The sequence below is a fragment of the Lepisma saccharinum genome, chromosome 17, assembly GCF_977018435.1.
Source record: "Lepisma saccharinum chromosome 17, izLepSacc3.1, whole genome shotgun sequence".
In the NCBI taxonomy this organism is placed as follows: domain Eukaryota; kingdom Metazoa; phylum Arthropoda; class Insecta; order Zygentoma; family Lepismatidae; genus Lepisma; species Lepisma saccharinum.
The window spans coordinates 8,923,618-8,946,694 of NC_139245.1; the positions used below are offsets into that span (position 1 = coordinate 8,923,618).

A 23,077-nucleotide genomic window follows, 5' to 3' on the forward strand; every position below is an offset into this window, starting at 1 on the left:
TTACTTTTCATATTACTGTCACATATTGTGTAACTTGACAGTTTCACTTTCTTTTTTTCATTATACAATGAATAACATTGATCAAATTTGAGTGACAAAGTTGAATTATAATTTTAATTAAGCTAAGGAAATTTTTAAACTGTGATAAAAGTACTAAATTATTGTGAAATCACATTTCAAATAATTTTATCTTCTTTGAATGTATCGTAAGTGACCATGGAATTACCAATCTGAGAATGTAACTCACCGTTACAGTTGCTTAAAAAAATCACCCAAATTCTTTGAAGTTAATTTATTTCTACATATGATATGATTCATATATCATGTTGTACTAAGTACCAAAAAATTAATTACTTTACATTAAGCGTTAGGCATGCCCATGAATAAAGAATTTCTAATTCTAATTAAATTACAATTAATCTTGTTAATTTTTAAACATAACATGTAGAGGTAATAAAATTCAAATTATCCTCCAATTATTAAAATTAAGGTTAACATTTTAAAATTTTCTTCTCTCTCTATTCAAGCCACACTTTTTTTAATTTGAATCAAAGTTTTGCTGTTCTGTCCATAGTGTTCTAAAATAAGCACATCCATCGAGTCTTGGGAAACAAAAGTATAATAAAACAAAAGTATTATGCACTACTTCGAGAAAAGACGAGCACACCTACAGACAAGCACGTAAACCTGCAACAAACGGCATAATCCGTGTACGGTGAACCGGTCATCTGCACAAGGGTATTCACATTACAAATTCCATCCCAATGAACCACGAATACCCACTCCTGCACAGATATGACTCACTGCTTCCACCCGCAGCTGTGATGCATGTTGATCCTGCCCCGCAAGCAACTGTAGTGTGATGATGTTAGACCAGTTTTATCCAAGGGTATGGAGAGCTGGGTCCCAAGAAGTGCCACGAGGATTGAACGGGCCCCGCTTTACAGAGCGAGTCATGCCTGCCCATGCAGATCTCTAAAATATAGTGACCTTCACCCAGACATGTACACTAATTGCCCTAATGGTTTGGTCTGGAAAATGTCGAAAAGTCAGGGAATTTTGTTTTTACAAAATTGTAAACACCCTGTCACCATGCGACAAATTAAAAATGGCCGACAGCCTGAAATGTCAATTTTGAAGGAAATAAAAACAAGTCATTAAATTATTTATATTTTTAATTATGATGCAACAAGGGTTGGTCGAAATTGAATAGGATTACCCTATTTTAAGTACTTTCTCAACACTACGCACCCACGAGCTAGCACAAAATGTTATCAGAAATATCTTTCCACTACAGGATTTCTTATAAGCAGTAGTCAGAAAAAGTGTTCCCAATGTAACGTATCTTTTAGTAAAAATCCAAAAAATTGTGGAACATGGGAGGATATTCTTTTGAAAAATTCTTTCCAGTTACACACAAAAACATTGCCTGGTCTGATTGTATCTCCTGCAAGTACAGTAACCAAAGATCAGAAGTTTTGAGATGGGTGTTTTTGAGAAAATCATTTGTGAAGAAAAGAAAAAAAGGGGGTCAAAATGGATTTTTTTTTTTGATTATTTACAAAGAATTTTCTACATAATGTTAGAAGTTAATGCAGATATTACATTGCAAATAGTTAGTCCAGCTTCCATATTCCCAGCAACAAAAAAAATCATGTCCTATATTTTTTAATTTGAAAAAAATATATTGTATTTTCATTTTTAGTTTTAGAGTTGAAGAGGGTTTCATAAATATGTTTGTTAGTAAGGTTTTGGAAGTACAGTACTTTGAACAAGCTCTCAAATAAAGGAAACCTTAAGTATCTACCATTTTTTGTTTTTGATTTTGAAAATTGCATTATTGCATAAACTTTTTGATCAAATAGTGTCTTTCTTTGTGAGCTTGTAACACATCAACAGAAAAGGAAAATATCTTATTTTTGAACATGTGTCATGTGGTCCTTGAACATTTTTTTTCCCAGCAAAATCCGTGGTGGTAAGTGGACAGCACATGTATGATTTGAGATGAAATCACCTGGTAGTTGAAGTATTCATTTGTTGAATAAAAATAAGCAAGAATGATTATGGTATCAGAATTTTTAGATATATCAACTCCTAATATGAAAAGAATGCATAACAATCATTATTTATTATCAGTAGAGACTATTTTTCAGTGTCATTTTTCCCGAAATTCATGTTTTTGAGCACACTTTCTGTCAAATATACCTTCATTGTGCTTCTTATTAGGGTACCACAGAAACCAGTATTTTCCAGAAAGGTAAGCATTCCTCAGAGTTACCTCAAATTTGAAGCACCTGCTGTTTACTGAAAACTTGTCCCATTTTATTCATCACACTTTAAGCTCAGATATGCTAATCAAAACTGGGCTTCCTAGTTTCAATGGGAATTGAACCCAGGATCCCTTGATTACAAGACAATGCTACTGGGAGGCCTTATACCTATCACGTACCACTAGATCAATCGTTTTTATTCACAAAATGCATTTTCTTCAGATATTGCAATATCCCAGTTTTTGATTCAGCAATTGTTTGACATTTATGAAATATCAATCTTTATCAATCCATACCAAATGGTCCACAAAAACAATAATTGGTTGCTCGACCTTTATTTTTTTTGTAACCCCTATGCAAGAGTGGTTCAAAACAGGCATCACTTCTCTAAAACATGACTTCGTTTGATGGTTCATTAAAAGTACCTCCCACAAAAACCAGTTACAGAGCTCAAATATTTTCTGCCAAAACTTTGGATGGATGTCTATCCTCTAAAAATAATAAAAGCCCTGATATTGCATTAATTTCCTACTAAAAAAAATCCTAAACCTTGGTTTTGTACAAAATTGAATATCAGTTTTGGCCCTAAATTTCAGCCATTTGCATTAGAGATGGTGAAAAAAGGTACAGAATATAAAATGTAGCTTGAAATGTACTGAAAACAACAGTTTTTACTGCAGCTTTCTATCATTTTTCTTAGCTGAGTTATCATTAATTATCGTATCTGTCTGCAAAGGCCAAAAATGCTGCAAGTCATGAAACAAAAAATGGCCACCATTTTTAAACGAAGTCAGGTTTTAGGAAAATAATGCCTGTTTGAACTTCTCCTGCATAGGGGTTACAACAACAACAAATATTTTTTTAAAAAAATGGATGAGCAACCAGTGCTGGACCATTTGGTATGGATTGACGCAATAGTGAATCTTGTGTCAGAGTCCATCCAGAAAAAGATAAAAAAAAGTAAAGTAAAGCTATCCTCTTGTGCATTGCACCATGTTAAAAAGGCACATAGGAATGTGGAGGTACAACTCCACATATTCCCAATTTTGGCCATAGTAAGGGTGTGACTATGTTTCGACTGCTCCCACCACAAAGTACCTAGTCATGTAGGTTAAACCACTTACACAGGGACACTGATGAGAATATATTACACCAAAGTATGAAAAGAGCAGAAAACATTTCAATGTACTTTAGTGATCTATCGATCTTTTTCATAAGGTACACTTGAACTGCCACGTTTGAAAATAATGTGCGTTCATACACAACAATATCCTTCTTAGCAACTTACAATTCTTTGGATATCTTGATATTTCAGAAGTTACCTGCCTCTTTCTTCACATAATCTTGCGGATTCATGTTACTCATGATTTCATCAAATGAAAACAGCATTCGCTTAAAACACTAAATTCAGGATTATACCCTGCTAACAAGTGAGCAAAGTACAAAAAAACTATACACTAAATCTGTAACATGGTTCCTGGAACTCTCATCTGAGAATATAGTCTTTGGGCCAATCCATTATTTTGGGGAACTTCTCAATTTCCTCCTCCGTGTAAGTATCCAATCTTCGTGGCACAGGACGAAGTTGCCTTATCTGGCCACTAACATTTCGTAGAATTTCTGGTGGTACTTTGTCATCTGGGTAAATATGCAAACGTTCCATCATATTTTTTCGTAACAAATTACGTTTTAAACTAGTGTACACAGCCTTCCACAAGACCTGTAAGTAGAAAAGTTTTCATTCAAGTGAGTTGAGCACAAAACAAATTGTATGACTTTCCCAGATACTTTCATGAACATATGCAGATTATCCTGTTCTCTCTCCACAGGTTTAAAGCATTTTTTAGAGTACAAACACGAAAACACTGGCTCCAATTCCAACAGACACTATTAAAAAAAAATAGTACTTAATTTTTTTACAATAAATTAATGTTTAGAAATATGAGTAAAACTAATTTCAAAGCTTCGTATGCAGGATGATATTTGAAGGGAAAGGCAATTCCTTCTCTCGCTGCCAATTTTTGGCACTTGGGGTGGGGAACTATGTAGCTACCAGGTAGTCGCAATTCAAATTGGCCTATCCAGAGCCCATTCTTTGAGCCTGTTCGAAACATCAGATTGTGGTAAACTTTGTATACAGGCTATGGAGACTATGGGTCATTCCATGTCATTTGAACAAAAAAAAATGGGATTTTGGAACCCATGCTCTCACATTTTGATTAAACTTGGGCACATTTAATCCTTCCATGGAGGTGAGGAACCACATATATTCTTTGTCTCAAACTTGATTGGTTTCATTTTTATAGCCCGTCAAACTTTCAGTTATCCCTTATTTCTTCCACTCCCAGAGCCTCCAAGTGGGGGCTGAACTGTTTTGAAAAATGACTTTATCTTCCTTATAAATTATTCAATCTCTCTGAAACTTCACAACAATGTTAAAAAACAATAAGGATGCCAGAAAAAAATATGTCTATATATCACATTCATATTTTAGTGCACTAATAAATTAATAAAATATATATATATTTTTTGGAACAAAAACATGGTTTACTAAAATTTGAATTATCGTTGAAAGGGAAAGGTGCAACACCAGCAAAAGTATTTTTAGAATGAACTTAGATATATGATCTAACTTACCCATAAATAAAATTAATGGCTTTTTCATTCCTTCCAAAAATATGACCACTTATTTCTGAAAATTTTTAAAAATGGCTACCGGATTTTAAATTAACTCAAAATCTAAGAACAGGGTTGCTACTCTAGGACCATGATAAAATTCAAGTATAATTCTTGGTTTTCCAGACTAACTTTACAAAAATTAAAGGCTACAAGCAGAAACTTTCTCTATTTCAACCTTACATATGTGACGTGTTTCGTCTGTAATTCTAAAAAATAATGATTTAATATACAAATATGTCTTGCAGAAACACTTCATAATCTTCTTTAGTCTCTTACAAGATGTATGCGGTGCGTCACTCATTTGTTGAAGTAGTACTGGAATTCGCCACTAGTTGTCTCTGTAGTCACTCTTAGTTTTGCAGCTGCCTTTCGTAACTGCACGTACAGCAGTACAGTCACAGCGAGCATACACGTTGGTTTTAAGTGCAATAGCAGCGTGACCTCACGCTTGGGGGGATATCGACTGGTAATATCTTGTCAAGTGGAGTTAGGGCCAGTTTTTCAATGTCCTGTTAATCTTTCTGTTAACTAACTGTCAGTTGGAGATAACAGCCAGTCTTGACCAGCACCGGGTTTTTCAACGTGAAAGTAACTGCCAGTTAACTAAACCATGGTTCGTTCTCCGAAACAGTGTGTTGGCAATTCTGAAGCACGGAAATTACAGGAAATCGATCTGCGTGCCATCTGTTAGTATAGTTTCAAACCGCGTCGACTGGCGCACAGCCTGGCGTTTAAATATAGAACTACAAGCACGCCGCGCTCGAAAGCACGTTATTGCATAGTGAAACGAGAGGAACAATGGCTGCGCATCCATTTTGTATGCTTACGAAATAAATTAACGAAAGACAGCACTACAAATTTGGTTTTCTTCTAATAAAGGCTAATTCAACGTGGGGGAAATGATGTTATGAGGAGCAAGCGCAGATACTTTCTTGTAGAAGAAGCGTGAAGAACTCGAAAGTCGAGACATTAATAATAACGGTTTGTTGATATAAACACTATTATTATTATTATGTAAATATTGTACATTTGACTGCATGCTTTGTACCTCTCTATGCATGTTGTTGAGCGAAAGAACATGATGTTAATAGTAAGCATGCTTAATAAACTTCCAAAAATATGAAGGTACGAATAAAAACTACTTTAAAATTTACTCTAATATTTATCCGAGATCATTCAACAATAAAGAGAGATTTAAATGCAACACACGTAATAAATAATTGACAAGAAAAAAAATATCCGTGACCAGGACTCGAACTCGTATTACAAAACACAACACGCTCCGAAAGGTGGTGTCGCTAACCACTACACCAAATTACCAATTGGAGATTGTCACGCCTAGTAGACCGGATATCCTGGCCACAAATTCTCTAACACAACCTTACCAAGCGAATTCTAGCAACTACGCTGCTTAATTTCCATATTTGCATGGACGTTGGTAAGCTCTGCCAAACAAAATAAGTCTTTTTCTGTACGAATTTAAAAGTTTTATGAATTATATCTTGTTTAATCTGACAGTGAAGTTGCGAGTGTGGAACTTCGATAGCTGCACGAGGCATCCATGTTGCCTCGTAACTTCCAGTTAGGCTGGTAACTGCAAGAAGAAGTACCAGTAATGATAATCGCCACCAAATTTCCAGTTACAAGCTACCTGTACATTGAAAAACAGAAATTTTCACTAACTTCCAGTTACGTGCTAACATGAACCTTAACTGAACATTGAAAAAATGGCCCTTAGTCGTCGAGTGAAATGGGAATTCTAAGAAGCATATTTCGACGAGTAAGTGTAACAGTCAAAAAGATGTGGACGATTAGTGTGTGTTAAGTAAGTACTGTTTTTCTCGCTGAATTAAGCATCTATTATTATTTTTGAGGGAAAATAAGGTAACGTAAATTTAGTATCTTTCGGCTTTTGACTTTGATTCTTGCTTCTTAAGCACTACTTAATGCAAGAGAACTTTAGACAGCATTTCAACACCCGTCCACACTTCTATTCGAGTTCAAACGTCAATTATTGTTTGCGAAAATTTGACTGTTGCCCCAGCTAATCAAGTGATATACCTTACGAACATTTCATCATCATATCTTCGACCAAGTTGGTTGTACGTCCAGGAAGTCTGTTGATGACCAGAAACGTCGAGTCAAGAAAAGGTAACCAATAGGAAGAGGTTACACCAAGTAGATGACCATTCCTAGAAGTTTCCGTTAGATGTAGCACTCGAAGGAAGGAAGTAAGTACCACAAATGCCAATACTGCGTATTCGAGGATCCGACTGTGTGAAAAGGAAGTATGTACAGTGTCAGCAATAAATGCTGCGTTTGACTAAATAGATTGCGAGTGGAACATATATACATAGTGTGCTTTTCGCCCCTTTGCCACGGTTACAACGTTTGACAGTACTAAGAGTTGTGGAATGTGTCGAATTTACGTACTTTCGATTGTTGGTCAATCTTGTAGTGTAATGTGCAAGTTAATCAAGTCAGAATAGACCTATTGTTCTTGATACAACATTAGCTGGAGAAAACTGTGATAAAAGCGACATCACGTTATTACGTAAAATTACAAGTAGTAATCCAAAGATTATTGAGCATCAGATAACTCGATTTTTAAGTAAACTTTGCAAGCGTACAGTATCTTAGTAATACAGAAGCTTTAATTTGATTAAATATGTTGTATTCGTGCATGCATATTTATACGTCACACGATGATGAATTGTGGAATTTTGACAGATCTTAATCTATTCCAATGGTCAGTTTCAATGTTGATATTTGTTGATTTTGCATTAAATTAGACCTGAAGGTGAATTCTTGTATTAGTAAGGCTTGGCGTTGTAATTTATATTCGCTCATGAATGTATTTGTTATTGCACGATAGTTGTACTACGTTGCGTTGGCTAATCGTACAACGCGTCCAAGGGTTCCACAAATAAGGAAGACTTTGTGGCGTAGCTATTTCGATTACCACACTCTGGGTAGGCTTCCAATTTGTTGCTATTTTCTTTTATGCCCGACTACTACGTTACACGTATTACTGTCTCTCACCCTCATCCCACACACAGACACAAATATATTAACAATACAAATGGTCTGTGCGATTACAATGTATCCAAAACTTCTAATTCAATTGAACGGTACATATATTTAATTTAAGGTGCGGAGTTTACATTTGCCATTTCGCAAGTCACAAATGTTACGGGATGTATTAATCTAGGAAAAATTGTTGATTCTAAAAGAATTTCAAATTTACCTATCAATTTCAAGATATCTTATCTTGCAATAATCATCCGTATGTAAGATAGATTGTTCTGCAAAAAAAAAAAAGCAAAGAAAACGGATTGAAAGAATTCTGTTATATTTTCCATGCAGCTTTCTTTTCTTTTCCTTTCTCGATAAAAATAAAACATAAACTGTGAAAAACTTGTCTCGAGGCATCAATAAATATTTATAAATTCAATGAGATTGGATTAATAAAACTTTCAATTTTTCATGTCTAGGGGAAAAAAATTAAGCAGAATTCACGCATAAATCCCGAAGCCAATAATCTGAAGAATCTAGCTTCAAAATATCATTGAAGCAAATTTTTAGAGCATAAAATATTAAATAATGTTTTCATAGATGCGCAGAAAGTGGGATAAGGGATTTTCTCTTCCCTGGAAAATGAATGTCAAACCAATCTGGGCTTGTCGGGGAAGATGTTTCTGGTTTCAGGATCACTGTGGAGAATGGGGAGAAGAGAGCGTAGTGTGTGTCTGATTTTGGGGGATGAGTGCAGGTGGGTTGGTGGCAGGTTTCTTGGTGGTGGTGGTGGTGTGTGAGGCAGCTCGGGATATTTATTTGGGGACCAGGGTGGAGTGGTATCCACAGTTGACCAGAGCTTGGTGTAGGTGGGTGAAGTGTTAAGGCACTGTCCCCTGAGGGCTAGGGAGAATGGAATGGCTTTCTTGGTGTGGAACGGGTGGGAGCTGGAGAACTGTAAGTATTGCATGTGGTTGGTGGGTTTTATGTGGATCGAGGTTTTCAGATGTCCTCCCTTGATGTGCACGTCCACATCCAGGAAGGTGATCTGGTTGGGGAAGTGGGTCCAGGTGAACTTTCAACGAATTCTTGCTCAAGTTTGCCCATAAAAAGGTTTGCGTACCCATGGCTGTACCTTGCATCTGTAGGAAATTGTTTTCAAAGATGAAACCAGCTTTCCTGGACCAAGTTAATCACTTCCGGCACATGCCGTGAAAGCATATGAAGTGATGTGGAGGTAGAGCTCCATAATTTCTTGATCTCTACCATAGTTGGGATGATGTGATCAGCATCATGCCCGGCTGCCCCAGGTACCCATTGAGCCCCTTCATGTGGGGACAACGCCTGAAAAATTCCAACCTTAGATCACCCACTCTGGGAATCAAACCCAGGTCTCTTGCATGGCAGTCAGATGCTCTACCAACTGCAGCTACTTGTATATTAATACACATACATATTAATAATATATCTGTTACTCTAATATAAAGGCCATAAGATTTATTTGAGTTTACATATACTGCTTGACCAGCAATCGGAGAGCTCCAGTTGGCAAAGTGTCAAGAAAAAGAGGAAGGCATGTGGGAGAATGCTGTTCGCAGTTGCACATTGAACAGTGTTACCTTCTGCGAGGATGCTTATCCACCAGAACGTAACTAACAAAAACTGAGGGACATGCACAGAAGTAAAGGATTGTGACAAGGAATTTTTTTTTTTTATCACAACCATGCGGATTGTCCTTCTTCCAATTTAAAATAGAAGGTTAGTAGGGTAAGGAATTGTAGTTTCACTTATAGGTCATCATTAGAATGGGGTAAGGGGGGTCGCATCGTCTCCAAGATTTTGAGAAAAATTAAAACAGAAAGAACAAAATTACATTTCAACAAAATAAACTGGTGTTTTAGGGGTGATTGAAATTGCGGGTTATCTTCGCCATTTGTTTCACTGCGAATTCTCTTCAGTTGCCTCTGATACATCCGCGACTGCACTTGCACGTTTTGCAGCCTGTGAAATTGGAATCAGAGGGTGGCATTCTAATGCTTATTTGTTGCAGAATGCAAGCACATTGTGCACCATTTGTTTGCACGCGCTGCATAGTGATTTAACACCAGAACGTCTTGACGGTCCTGCCTCCATCATTACAAAAGCACATACAGAACTCCGCACAAACACATGAACAAATTTCACATCTTGCATGTTTTGTTGCAAATACACCACCCCTTGGCCAGAGCACTTCCAATATCTTATGTGTCAATATTCTCCGGTTGGCAACATTGCTCTCTTTACCCACGTGATACTCGCGCTTCAGAGAAGTGGCTCCACGAACTCCCCAATTTACGAATGGATTTGGCTACTTCGGTCATGCGCAGAAAACGTCAGAGCTCTTTGATCGCTGGTCAAACAGTATACTTGTCTGAATCAGTAATGTCACAATAATTCACCCTTGATGAATGTGTTCTATTTATTTCAGTAATTTGCATAACGTGAATCTTCACTTTTGAGAGAAAACATGCCAGTTATGCAATCGTCATAGATTCAACTGCAATTCTAAACAGGTTCCTCATCTCAAAATACTTCAAAAAGCCCCAAACCCACATCACCCTTCATGATTTTCGGCCTCTGACAGATTCAACAGTCATCTTGCTCTGTTTACTGTTGTATAAATTTATAAGTACTTCAATACCCGGCGCCTACCCAGCGTCGAATAACAAGGGTACCTGGGGGAAACCCTGGGGGGTAAAGGCGGTCAGGGGCGTGATGCTGATCACATCACCCCCACTCACGACCGGATCAAGAAAGTGTGGGGCGTTACCCCCACACCCCCTATACGCCTTCATGGCGTGGTGCTAAGCACAGGGAAACACTTTACCTTCTTCTTTTTACCTCAATACCTATTATGGATACAAATGTCGGTTTGTTTCTTACCATCTTTGGGTCCTTCTGATGCAACTCCCACGCGAGTGTCCATGAAGCTCCACCAGGATAGCCGGTATGGTGGAAATACACACGTTTCTTCCATTCATCCCCTGGAAGTGCTATTTCTCGGCTGTTGATTACCACCACATGATCCCCACAGTTATCTGCAACAAGTTGGAACCATTCACACACACATACAAACACACAAAAAAAACTGTTAAGTAATTCTCAATTAGCACTGATTAGAATATTTCAAAGGCAAAGACCTGTCTTTTCTGTAATGTATGGGAATGAGGTATTGGTTTTAGTTTTATCTGTAATAATGAGTGGCCGCGGTGGCTCAGTCGGTAACGCGTCTGACTACCATGCTAAAGGTCCCGGGTTCGATCCCCGGCTGGTTCAAATCCGGGAACTTTTCTAATGATGGAAGCGGCCCCGGCGCCTACCCAGCGTCGAATAACATGGGTACCTGGGGGAAACCCTGGGGGGTAAAGGTGGTCAGGGGCGTGATGCTGATCACATCACCCCCACTCACGACCGGATCAAGAAAGTGTGGGGCTTTACCCCCACACCCCCTATACACCTTCATGGCGTGGTGCTATGCACAGGGGAGCACTTTACCTTTTTTTATCTGTAATAATTGTATTCTAATTGTGGTTTTAGATTTAACTCTGTGCCTTCAGTACATTAATTGTTTACATTATAAGTATGAATGTTCTATTTTTGTTTTATTTTTCATCTGCAACGGTGATTTTCAAGAAGTGTAAAGTGTCAATTGTAATATTTTCTTTTTGTTTCTTTTAAGGGTTTGTCATAAGAACGGCCCGCGAGGCCGAAACACGCCCTCTCAATAAAGCCAATATTATTATTATTATTATTAATAATAATAATATTTTTTTCACAATAGAACTGACTAAGGAAACATTCAACTACAGCAGTGGGTCACCTGGCGATCAAGCTTGAAATGCACTGCAGCAACCAATTTCAAAGCTATTGTTGTGATGATTTCTTTACAAATGCAGATTTCTCTTGAAAAGACATGCAACCTTACATCCTGGGGAAAATTTTAGTATTTTTCTCGTCAACTATATTGATCAATGGATTCTTTTTATTTTACTTCACTTTTGACTAATCTAGAATATGAGTGAGGGGTGACGATATGATGCAAGGTCCCTCATAAAGAACACCCATGCCCAGCCTGAGGTTAGAACTCTGAATCGCTGGTTTCAAAACATGCTGTGATAACCACTACACAGAGGTCAGCATGACTATCTTGAGAACTGGTCAATAGAAAAGTCTTCAAATTTTATGTGGACACTGAGAAAGAATGTTTCTAGAGAAATACTTTCCCTGCTTGTGGAAATGTTTTCCTTATTATCTATCTACTCTCTTTTTTTCATTAGGAATACATTTTAAAATTTACAGCAGAATCATTGTGGAGAAACATGCTTTCTCAGTAGTTTGGTAAAATTTGAAAATTTTCTGTAAATCAGTTTTCAAGATAACTGTGAACAAAGTAAGCTTATATAGCCTTAGTGACAGTGGCGACTTGTGGATTTTCTTGGGTGTAGGAAGTTATGGTAAACAGACAGATAAGTTTTCGAAAATGAATTCAATTACACAGTCTCATGTATCGCTTCCACCTCGTACTAGCCATTGCATTTGTAATGTTAGCTGCAGGCCCTCCCTGCCTTTCGTGTGTGGATTGAAAACAGCTTGATAAGAAAAAGTGCTCTTTCACCTCTTAAATTACTCTAAATGTGATAAAATTATGATAGGGTCTATTATTATAATTATTATTATTAATTTTCCATTATCATTTTCTGGTGACTGTAGTAGTTTTAAGTTTAATTTATGCAGCTATTTTGGAGTTGTGAACTATGTTACTGAATATTTATTATAGTTAAGCAACATTAGGAATTTTGACCATTCAATACAATGAGTTCAGTATAATGCTTGATAAAAGTTGAAGAAAATTCGGCAACTGGTAATGACGGCCTTTTTTATTTGTGACCTCTAACTTTCTACAGATTTCCTTTTATAAAATGTTCCTCACTTGCTAAATTGGGGAGAATTACAAAAAGATGAAAACAAGAGGAGGGACCATGGCCTATAAAAGCTTGTCCCTTGGTTGGCATACTTCCTTTTGTTTGAAACAAGTCTGCTGGATAAGTACAGATCTGGAGATTTTTAAAATATAAGGGTCATTCCATGTCAAATCAGGCAGGAGTTGACCCTCATAGTCACCGATTTTGACTACATTTGGTACACAGCTTTGCTTTGCTCCAAAACCGATACCTGTGAAAGAATTTTGCTGAAATGTGATTATTACGAATTATATGAGGGTTGTTCAAAATGTAAATTTTGAGCAACATGCTCTTTTCAATTAAGTATATCTCGGGAACAAATAAAGATACAGAAATGTTCTCGAGCTCATTATAAAGAGGAAGGATAGTAGCATATTATGAGATGATCAAATGTTGAAACTAAGTAAAATTTGAACACACTGTTCAAATTTCAAGTTTGAACAGCTCAAAACAACCCCCAATCGATTTTTCTCATTTTTTGATATTTTTAACTACCATCCTTCCTTTTCATACTGAGAAAGTCTTATCAACGTGTTTTTGATATAAGGAAGAAAAATGAGATTGAAATTTGTCCCGCACCAGCAACTAACTGAACCTCAGTGGATATATTCTGAGATTCTTCATTTGTGTCTCGTTAAAGGAAGAATATATTTACTGCACAGGGACAACATGACATTCCACTTGATTACTGGCTTATTTATATGCTGTTATTACTAATATATACATTGCTGTTTCCATATTTCTAGCCACACTCTTGTAGGCCAATATGTGAACAAAATCAGATATTCCACAGTCTGTTGTTTTAAATTTGTGAGGAAAAGTATTAAATAATGTTAATTCTTACATTTGAATTTATAATGTATGAATGCAAATGATAACTTCAATAGAACATACAAATATAGGATAACTAGATTTAATATGGAGAATTTAAAAAAATCTTTTAAACATAATTATACATAATTGGTTGACACTTTCGAAACCAACAATGTTTTGTATAGTTCATCTGTGTGATTCGTTACTTTTGATATCTTCTTTTTGATGTGCCAGTGTCTTAAATTTTTCCCTTCTTCAGACAAGGAGAGCTTATTCACACGTATCACTTCCTTATTAGCTGGAACTGCTGCATGGTATGATCTAATTCCTTGAATAGTTGCACAGCAAAATCTCTTTGAAAGTTATTTTTGTTTTTTGACAATTTCTGCTTCACTCATGAAATATAAGGTCATATTCTTAAGATTTTGTTTTGCCCAGTTGAATAAATCGAGAGGTGTTTTGATTTGGAAATCATAGGGTCTCTGTAAGCTTGCGCGAGCTGCTAAACGCTTCAGAGTTCCTCCTAATCCGTCACAGGGGCCTTTTCCATGGGCTGTTGCAAAGAAATGCCACTCGGCGGGTGTCCCGAAGTCTTCCCCATGATGCAATAAATTTGACATGTTGTATTTGTTTTTGTAGTGAACAGGAGCACCATCTGAAAAATATAACACTCTTTGAATGGAATGTATCTTCGGCTTTAGAAATTTTAGTAAATCACATTGAAAAGTATAAAAAGCTGTCAGATAATCAGATATGACAAAATTTATTGTATTTAGGTCTTCATCTTCAGATGTCTTCCAGTAACACACAAAAGGGTGTTCAGTCGCTTGTCTGTTGTTCCAATGGGCCCCTTGAACTTCATCTTGTAAGACAAAATGGTAGGTTTCACCAAAATTAGCAACTATAATAATGTGTCCATTGCTCAGCGTAGACTTGGAATGCTTAAAAAACGTTGATTGTTGCTTCGTTACGTAGTCGTGTTGAACACACTTTTTTAACGTGTTCTATAAACTTATCAATAAATTCTTCGTTGGTTGTGTTATGCTCTCAAGAGAGCAACGGTCCACCTGCACCCACTGATTATAAGTAACTTCCATCTATGAAGTTGCTGTTGAATACATTTTCTAAATCGCTGCGAAGCGCTTCTGTCCCAGGACACTTCTTACACAAAGCAAAGTGACAATCATATTTCGGGTTATCACATAATATCATGGAAAGACAAACACGGTAGGAACTAAATGTTTGAATTTCATTTTATGGTTTTAATTTGTCTAATATGGCACCGATGAACATTAGCTTCACGATTTGATGTACGAGACATACACAAACAGTATGTGTGCCAGATGATCCTGCTAAAAAACAGTCTTTTGGTCTCAACTTGGCGAATTTCGAAAATTCAATCTTGCAGCATTCATTATTCATCTCGAAGGCTTCGTATGCTTCTCGGAGATTCCCAAGTATCAGCCTTTTCTGCTTTAGGATACGTTTTCCATTTTCCTTTACACTTATAACATCTCTCATTCCAGGAAGTTCTCTGCTAATATCTTGCTCCCGATAAAACGATTGTATTCTTTGAATAGCATCAATGCTAATACACTTTCCTTTTTCCGTATTTGGACAACAGAGAATTCCTTTATGTTGAACATATTCCCTTGTCTTTTCAACCATATACTTTGATTCATTTAATTCAACCATTATTTTATGTTTACTACAGCTCGAAGGTAAAATGGATAGAATCTGGATTTTTTCACTCACCTTGTTAGTGTTCTGAAACTTTTCCTTTAATTGGACTAGCATTTCCTTTCCAACATGGTAATAATCTGTATCTCCTTCACTTGAATCATCTTGAATATCTGAATACAAATTTGCACCCGAGACATTTTTGAATGATTGCCTGAAAACAGATGAAACCTTTCTGATCTTTTCCTTTCTGTATTTTCTACTACGATATAATTTCTTTGGTTCAATAGGTGAATCCCCAATGTATTCGTCCCTTATTCAATCTCAGAAATGTGGAAGTGCTCGGCGAGGAGTAAATGGTTCCAGCAGTTTCACTTGATTCACTTTCTAACATAGAAATTTGAGCACATGGTATATGAGAAGATTCACTGTGTTCTGGAGGATCTTGGTGAATTACTGAAGGCCCGGGTGATGATTCTTACTGTGGTTTATTTCCATTGATTTCTGGAGCATTCGCTGTGTGAACTTCATCTTTCCTGTGCAACTCTCGTGTAAGACCTAAATGAACACTCTTAGTATGGTTAATCATGGGATCACATTTCATCTTAAACAAAGCCGAAATACCTGCTTCTTGCATGTTATGCACAATTTCTTACCTTGGATCACAGAGGGTAAAATTGTCCTACAAAGATCATGCAGCACGGCATTCACAATCCACAAATCCTTTGCAATTGGTTTAGAGTGAACATGGAAGGGATCTATGTATATTTTCTGCTTAAATGCATACAGCACACGGAACATTTTGTCATGGTGATCACACACGGACTTAACAGAGATGCTCGACCTTCGAACATGTTCGTCCACATACAGCCATTGTAATCAGGAAGCTAAAATGCAACCACAATATAAAATAATGGTACTGAACAAATTCTGACAATCACGTTTATTGAATACTAGTTGATTACCCGGCATTGCCCAGGTATCTATTTATCCAAATCTTCTATTAGCCAGGAATATAATTAATTCTACTAGTGTAGAAGTAAATATTCTTCTTTCATCGTGAATGTCACCAATTTGCTTAGAGACTCCGAAAACTATGGATTCGACACTAATCTAGGTCATTTGTGGCATTTTATTTTTCACCTCCTCTCACCTCCCCCCCCCCCCGGGCCGATAGGTGATGAACTTGAAGTTGAACCGCATTGGCAGTGTCACGAAAACTATGGATTCCGCACTAATATCGGTCATTTTCGCAACACAGCCTGAATGTTAGACAACCCGAGAAGCACTATCGTGCAGGATTGCATAGTCACGGATGTCTGTTTGTGCGGAATTTAATATATCGGTCGTTTTGGATTATTTTTACATGTCACCCCTAGGGGTGCCAGCGGTGTCTTAAACCAAAAATATTATTTTCGGATTGCAAGTGATACGTGTAGCAGGTTTGGTTGAAATTGCTCCAGGTGTTCGAGAGTTATGCCGGAACAAACAAACATACACACCAATATACATACATACATTTTTATATATAGAGAGAGAGAGTCTGAATAAGCTTGCATGGTAAAGTACTTATAACAGCATTACATTTAATCATATAAGTAAACCTTCCCTCTTTCACAATAATGTAAGATAAATAACACAGTGTACTTACTTAGTGGATGATAAATCGGTTTGTTCATTCCACTGAGGTACAGTCTTATTCTTTGTGCAGAATCAAATGGATTTTGCCATGTTGCATCATATAGGTACCACACCCTTGCAAATGTGGCCCATTGCTGAAAGAACAAATGTTGATATTTATTATCTTTAGAAATATATTTAACATGCATATGGAGCATGTCAAAGTGCACCTAAATCTCAATTTTTAGAATTAAATGAAATGCTGTAACTTTATTCTATCTTGTGAGTCAGCAATCTAGATTTGGCTTTTGGATAAAAATTCAAGCATTTTACATAATTAAGTTAGAAGGCATTTTACATATTGTTCGTTTATTTTAACTTTTTGTTTTTTATCGTGTCCCACCCGTGACACTAAAAAGCAATTAATTTCTCCTTTAACTGTCATATTTACCCTTCACCTCCACTAGAATATTAAAAAGTCAATTACCTTCTCCTTAAATAATTTATTCTTCATACTTTGAAAATTCACAGAAATTGAAATAAATTTCTTATTAAGTAAAGAGGCAGTGTTTAACTGTCCCACCCATGACACAAAATTGTAGTTTTAGGGGTAGTTATACATCAGTGGTTTCCAACTTCAAAAGATCCGAGGGCAAAAATTATATCCAGCAGTTGATAGGCGGGCCGCATTTTTTCTTTTGGGGGGGGGGATTAAAAATTACAAAAATTGTAAGTACTGAACTGAAAATGTAGTACTTTCGCATGACCTAAATTTCTAAAATGAGGCAATAAAACAATGGAATTACAAATCAAAATTGTATAATTACAATTTATTTCACAAAAACCCAATACTTACACTGGGGAACAGTGAAATTGCGGCACAGTGTTTGAGAGCTAATTTAGGTCGATTTCATGCTGCTGAATAATGATATAATAATATATTTCCTGAATTGGCTCTAATTTATGAAATAAATGCAACTAAACTAAAATGGCGGAAACATAAGTCATACATATAAATGAACTTCCAACAATAATTCAATATTTCTTTTTGTGATTACAATCATTATTATAAAAATAAATTTATATAGACCTATGATCATAATAATTAAGAAAATATGTACACAATGAAGTAACAAACTATGTGAAACGTTTTCTATATGATTTCCTGCTGTATTGCCTTTTAGGACAATCCCTCTGTAAGTTCCAACAGTAGTCGGCCATCATGTGGCGATCCCATCGTCCCTGGTACCTTTCTTCCATTATCCTTATATCCTGATGGAACCTTTCTCCCTGTTCTTTACTAAAATCACTAAGGTTCTCAGGGAATCTGTCAATGTGGCTATGTAGAAAGTGTATCATCACACTCATATTACCTCCCAATTTCTCAAAATTTTTCAACATATTTCCAACTATAATGCGGTAGTTTTCTGCTCTGTGATTCCCCAAAAAGTTTTTGACGATGGACACAAAGCTCAGCCAGGCCTCAGATTCGATGTAAGACATGTAAGTTGTAAAATTGGCATCATTTATAAGTGTACGAATTTGTGGTCTTTCAAAGATTCCTGCCTTCAATTTTTCAATACTTAGTCCTGGAAAAGTGTGGCATATATATTTGAAACAATCACCACTTGTATCTAAGGCCTTGACAAACTGTTTTATCAACCCAAGTTTAATATGCAGTGGCGGAAGGATGATTTTGTCCCTATCTATCAGCTGTTCATAGCATCAGCGATATTAGCTTTTCCCACTGTAATATTTTCGCTTGGGGGCCAAACTTTTATTGTCCACTTTTATCACTTTCGTTTTTATTGTCACTAGCACTTTCATCTGATATCTCAACGTCATCATCGATATTTTGCGAAAAGGTACATACTGGTAAAGGTAAATTTTCACTGTGCTGTATTGGCGGCTTTGCTGACTCTACATTAGCGTACACTCAATTACGCTTTTTGAATCTATTCATGCCTTTAACATTCACAGCACAAAAATAGCAATCATTAACATGATTTTTTTGGTTCACTCCATGTCATGGATACTCCAAATTTGAGTCCCTTTCGTCCGCCTTGGCCCCAATAACGAAGTGATTCCAAAAGTTTTACAAACTATATGTGTTGTTATATTTTGTTGTCCCAGATTTTTGGCAAAATAAGCCTGATACAAATCTCTCACTACATCCGTGGGTTATTGAAACACTTACTACGTGAGGAACTCATATTTCCAATGTATTCACATAAAACGCATTTCGCTTAGTTATACTACAAAATTCAACATTAAGAGATATATTGCCTTGAAATGCTTCATAAGTTGCCTAGCAACAATTTACAAATAAATAAATAAGTTTCTTAATGGGAATTTCATCCCATTATCAAATTTTGATATTCCCTAGAAAAGCGTGGAGTAATTTTACCTCCTACATTTTCCATGGTGTGTTTACTTTTATAACTGGAGTCAATTCAACTGAACCAATCATACAATTGGCAATCACAGCTGTTTTGTGTGCTGAAACTGTTACTAAACTTTATGACACAAAATAAAATCTTCTTTTTGTTCCCCAGTGTTATTGAAATTGAAAGAAATTAAAGACACACCATACAAATAAGAATCCTTCATAGTAAGTGTTCAATGTGAAAATTGAAGCCGATCTACTTATTTTATTAAAGTTGGAATATCCACTTGAATTTCTGTATTTGAAAGTCTCAGAAGGTGAAGCAGTGAAGAATCTGCCAGTCTGCTTCTGTAGCGGTTCTTGATGAACTTCATTGAAGAAAAAACACTTTCACACGTGTATGTGCTGCCGAACATCGATGTCATTCTTTGCCCAAAACTACGAAGGTTTGGAAAGCGTTCTTTTGAAAAGTATTTGAAAAACTCTGGCCCCTTTTCTTGCCTAGTTTGAAGGAACACATCGCCTTGCAAATCACGCAATTCAAGTTGGAGGGAAGCTATTTTAATTTTCAATCTTATGTTTTTTGGAGATATTGCTCATTTCGATATTTGCACAAACCTTAACAATCAGTCACAGTACAATCCGAGTTGGAACACTGGAAATCTCTTCGTACATAGTAAAACAGATCTCTATAGTGCTGCTCTGCAGTTTGTTTCTAAAGACAAGGAGTGAAGCCTTCGCGGAAAAGGGCGAGTTCATTCCGCATAGCGAAGAGGTGGGAAGCGGGCGAGTTTATTCCGCATAGCGAAGGGGTAGAATGCATGGCGTGAAGAGATAGTTACGTCACTTTAGATTCTTCTGATTACACTGGGGAACAGTGAAATTGCGGCACAGTGTTTGAGAGCTAATTTAGGTCGATTTCATGCTGCTGAATAATGATATAATAATATATTTCCTGAAGTGGCTCTAATTTATGAAATAAATGCAACTAAACTAAAATGGCGGAAACATAAGACATACATATAAATGAACTTCCAACAACAATTTAATATTTCTTTTTGTGATTACAATCATTATTATAAAAATAAATTTATATAGGCCTATGATCAAAACAATTAAGAAAATATGTACACAATGAAGTAACAAACTATGTGAAACGTTTTCTATACGATTTCCTGCTGTATTGCTTTCGAGGACAATCCCTCTGTAAGCTACAACAGTAGTCGGCCATCACGTGGCGATCCCACCGTCCCTGGTACCTTTCTTCCATTATCCTTATATCCTGATGGAACCTTTCTCCCCGTTCTTTACTAAAATCACTAAGGTTCTCAGGGAATCTGTCAATGTGGCTATGTAGAAAATGTATCTTCACACTCATATTAGCTCCCAATTTCTCAACATTTTTCAACATATTTCCAACTATATCGGGGTACTTTTCTGCTCTCTGATTCCCCAAAAAGTTTTTGACGACGGACACAAAGCTCAGTCAGACCTCAGACTCGATGTAAGACATGTAAGTTGTAAAATTGGCATCATTTATGAGTGTACGAATTTGTGGTGGTCCGTCAAAGATTCCTGCCTTCAATTTTTCAATACTTAGTCCTGGGAAAGTGTGGCATATATATTTGAAACAATCATCACTTGTATCTAAGGCCTTGACAAACTGTTTTATCAACCCAAGTTTAATATGCAGTGGCGGAAGGATGATTTTGTCCCTATCTATCAGCGGTTCATGAATGATATTAGCTTTTACCACTAATATTTTCCCTTGGGGGCCAAACTTTTATCGTCCAATGCTTTTCTCTAGCACGACTATCCCACAAACATAGGAAACAGGGATACTTTGTGTACCCACTTTGCTGTCCTAGTAAAAAAATCACCATCTTCAAATCCACACACACGAGCCACTTATGTTCAGCATATTCAATTATTTTCTAAAACCATTTTTATGTTTTGGTATTCTTCCTTAAGGTTTGTTGAGTGTCCGATATATTGCCTAGCAATGCTTCATAAGTTGCCTAGCAACAATTTACAAATAAATAAATAAGTTTATTATGGGAATTTCAGCCCGTTATCAAATTTTGATATTACCGAGAAAAGCGTAGAGTAATTTTACCTCCTATATTTTCCATGGTGTGTTTATTTTTATAACTGGAGTCAATTCAACTGAACCAATCATACAATTGGCAATAACAGCTGTTTTGTGTGCTGAAACTGTTATTAAACTTTATGCCGCAAAATAAAATCTTTTTTTTGTTCCCCAGTGTTATCATTATTGACTGCAAAATCAATTCTACCTGTGATATTGTCTTTCTTCACAGAGCATCCGTTCCTTCAGTAAAAAAAGAACGTATTTTAATAAAAATAAATAAAATTAATGTATTTTGCAAACTGGCTTCGCGGGCCACAGAAAAAGGCAACGGGGGCCGCATGCAGCCCGCGGGCCACCAGTTGGAAACCCCTGTTATAGATAACACGCATTAGAAAGAAAAATGCACAGACACCAATTCAAAGGGAAACATTCAATGCTTATCTAAAAGAAAAGAGCTTCAAAACTTAGTTAAGAAAGCAAACAAAGATTATAAAATCAACATGACCTTAGACTCAAATAACAAACAAAAAACCTTGTGGCATATTGCAAAAACTGAATTAGACAACATAATACTAAAACACGAAGGCAATAGCATTGTCAATCCTCAAGATCTAACTTTGGTATGATTTTACAATATCAGGCACTTCCCCAATTTCTTTCATGTTTCGCATACTCAATGATTTAGGCCTCGTAATCACGATGTGTAATCACGAATCTGCAGTTACAATTTGGCGATCACGCTAAGAACTTCCAAAATAATGTGTAGAAAGTTGTGATTTTTCAATACCAGAAAAAGCCATAATTTCATTAATAATTCGAATACTCACTAATTACGGAGTCCTGATGACGTATCTGCAGTTAAGATATCAAGAATATATCGAACGATGCACGGGTAACCCCATGAACCATGCACGGTTGGTTAGGTTAGGCTAACATAGTTAAAATTTGGGGTTGTAGTAATAGCAGGAATATAAGTATCGTTTTTTAAGTATTCGAAACAAGAAATGTTGCGATAAACATTGGTTTTCTTGAGAAATCAAGGGTGTGGGTTGCCATCACGGACCTGCTTATTTTGCAAGCTCTACACTTGACTGCTAAATTTTAACTGCAGATTCGTGATTACAAGGCCTAAATTATCGAGTATGTGAAATTTGAAAGAATTTGGGGAAGTGTCTGGTATTGTAAAATCGCTTCTTAACTTTTTTTTTGGTAGACAAGCCACCGCACAGAGGTATATTTACCATTTCACGCAAGAGTGCTAATTTCTTGTTATTTTTAATTTTGTTGAGATGATTGTTCGCAGATGTGCCTAATTCATTATATAAGGACAGTATGTGGCAAATTATAAATTTTAAGTAAAGTAATTACAATCACAAATGGATCAATTTTACAATACCAGGCACATCTCCAATTTCTTTTATATTTCGCATACTTATTAATTTAGGCCTTGTAATCACGAACCTGTAATTAAAATTTGGCGGTCACGTGAAGAACTTGCAAAATAAGCAGGTCCGTGATCGCA

The 23,077-nt window shown here is 36.4% G+C and overlaps 1 protein-coding gene across 1 annotated transcript in view; it reads right to left on the minus strand.

Annotated features, from left to right (window-relative positions):
* Positions 1–360: 360 nt before the first annotated feature.
* mRpL13 (mitochondrial ribosomal protein L13) overlaps positions 361–23,077 on the minus strand; it is a 30,878-nt gene continuing 8,161 nt past the window's right edge. Inside the window, exons 2-4 of the mRNA XM_083138897.1 lie at positions 17,109–17,232; positions 10,887–11,041; positions 361–3,990 (exon numbers count right to left, since the gene is read on the minus strand). Coding sequence (XP_082995023.1) covers positions 3,757–3,990; positions 10,887–11,041; positions 17,109–17,232 — 513 coding nt within the window. The 3' untranslated portion in view covers positions 361–3,756. The remainder of the gene's footprint in view (positions 3,991–10,886; positions 11,042–17,108; positions 17,233–23,077) is intronic.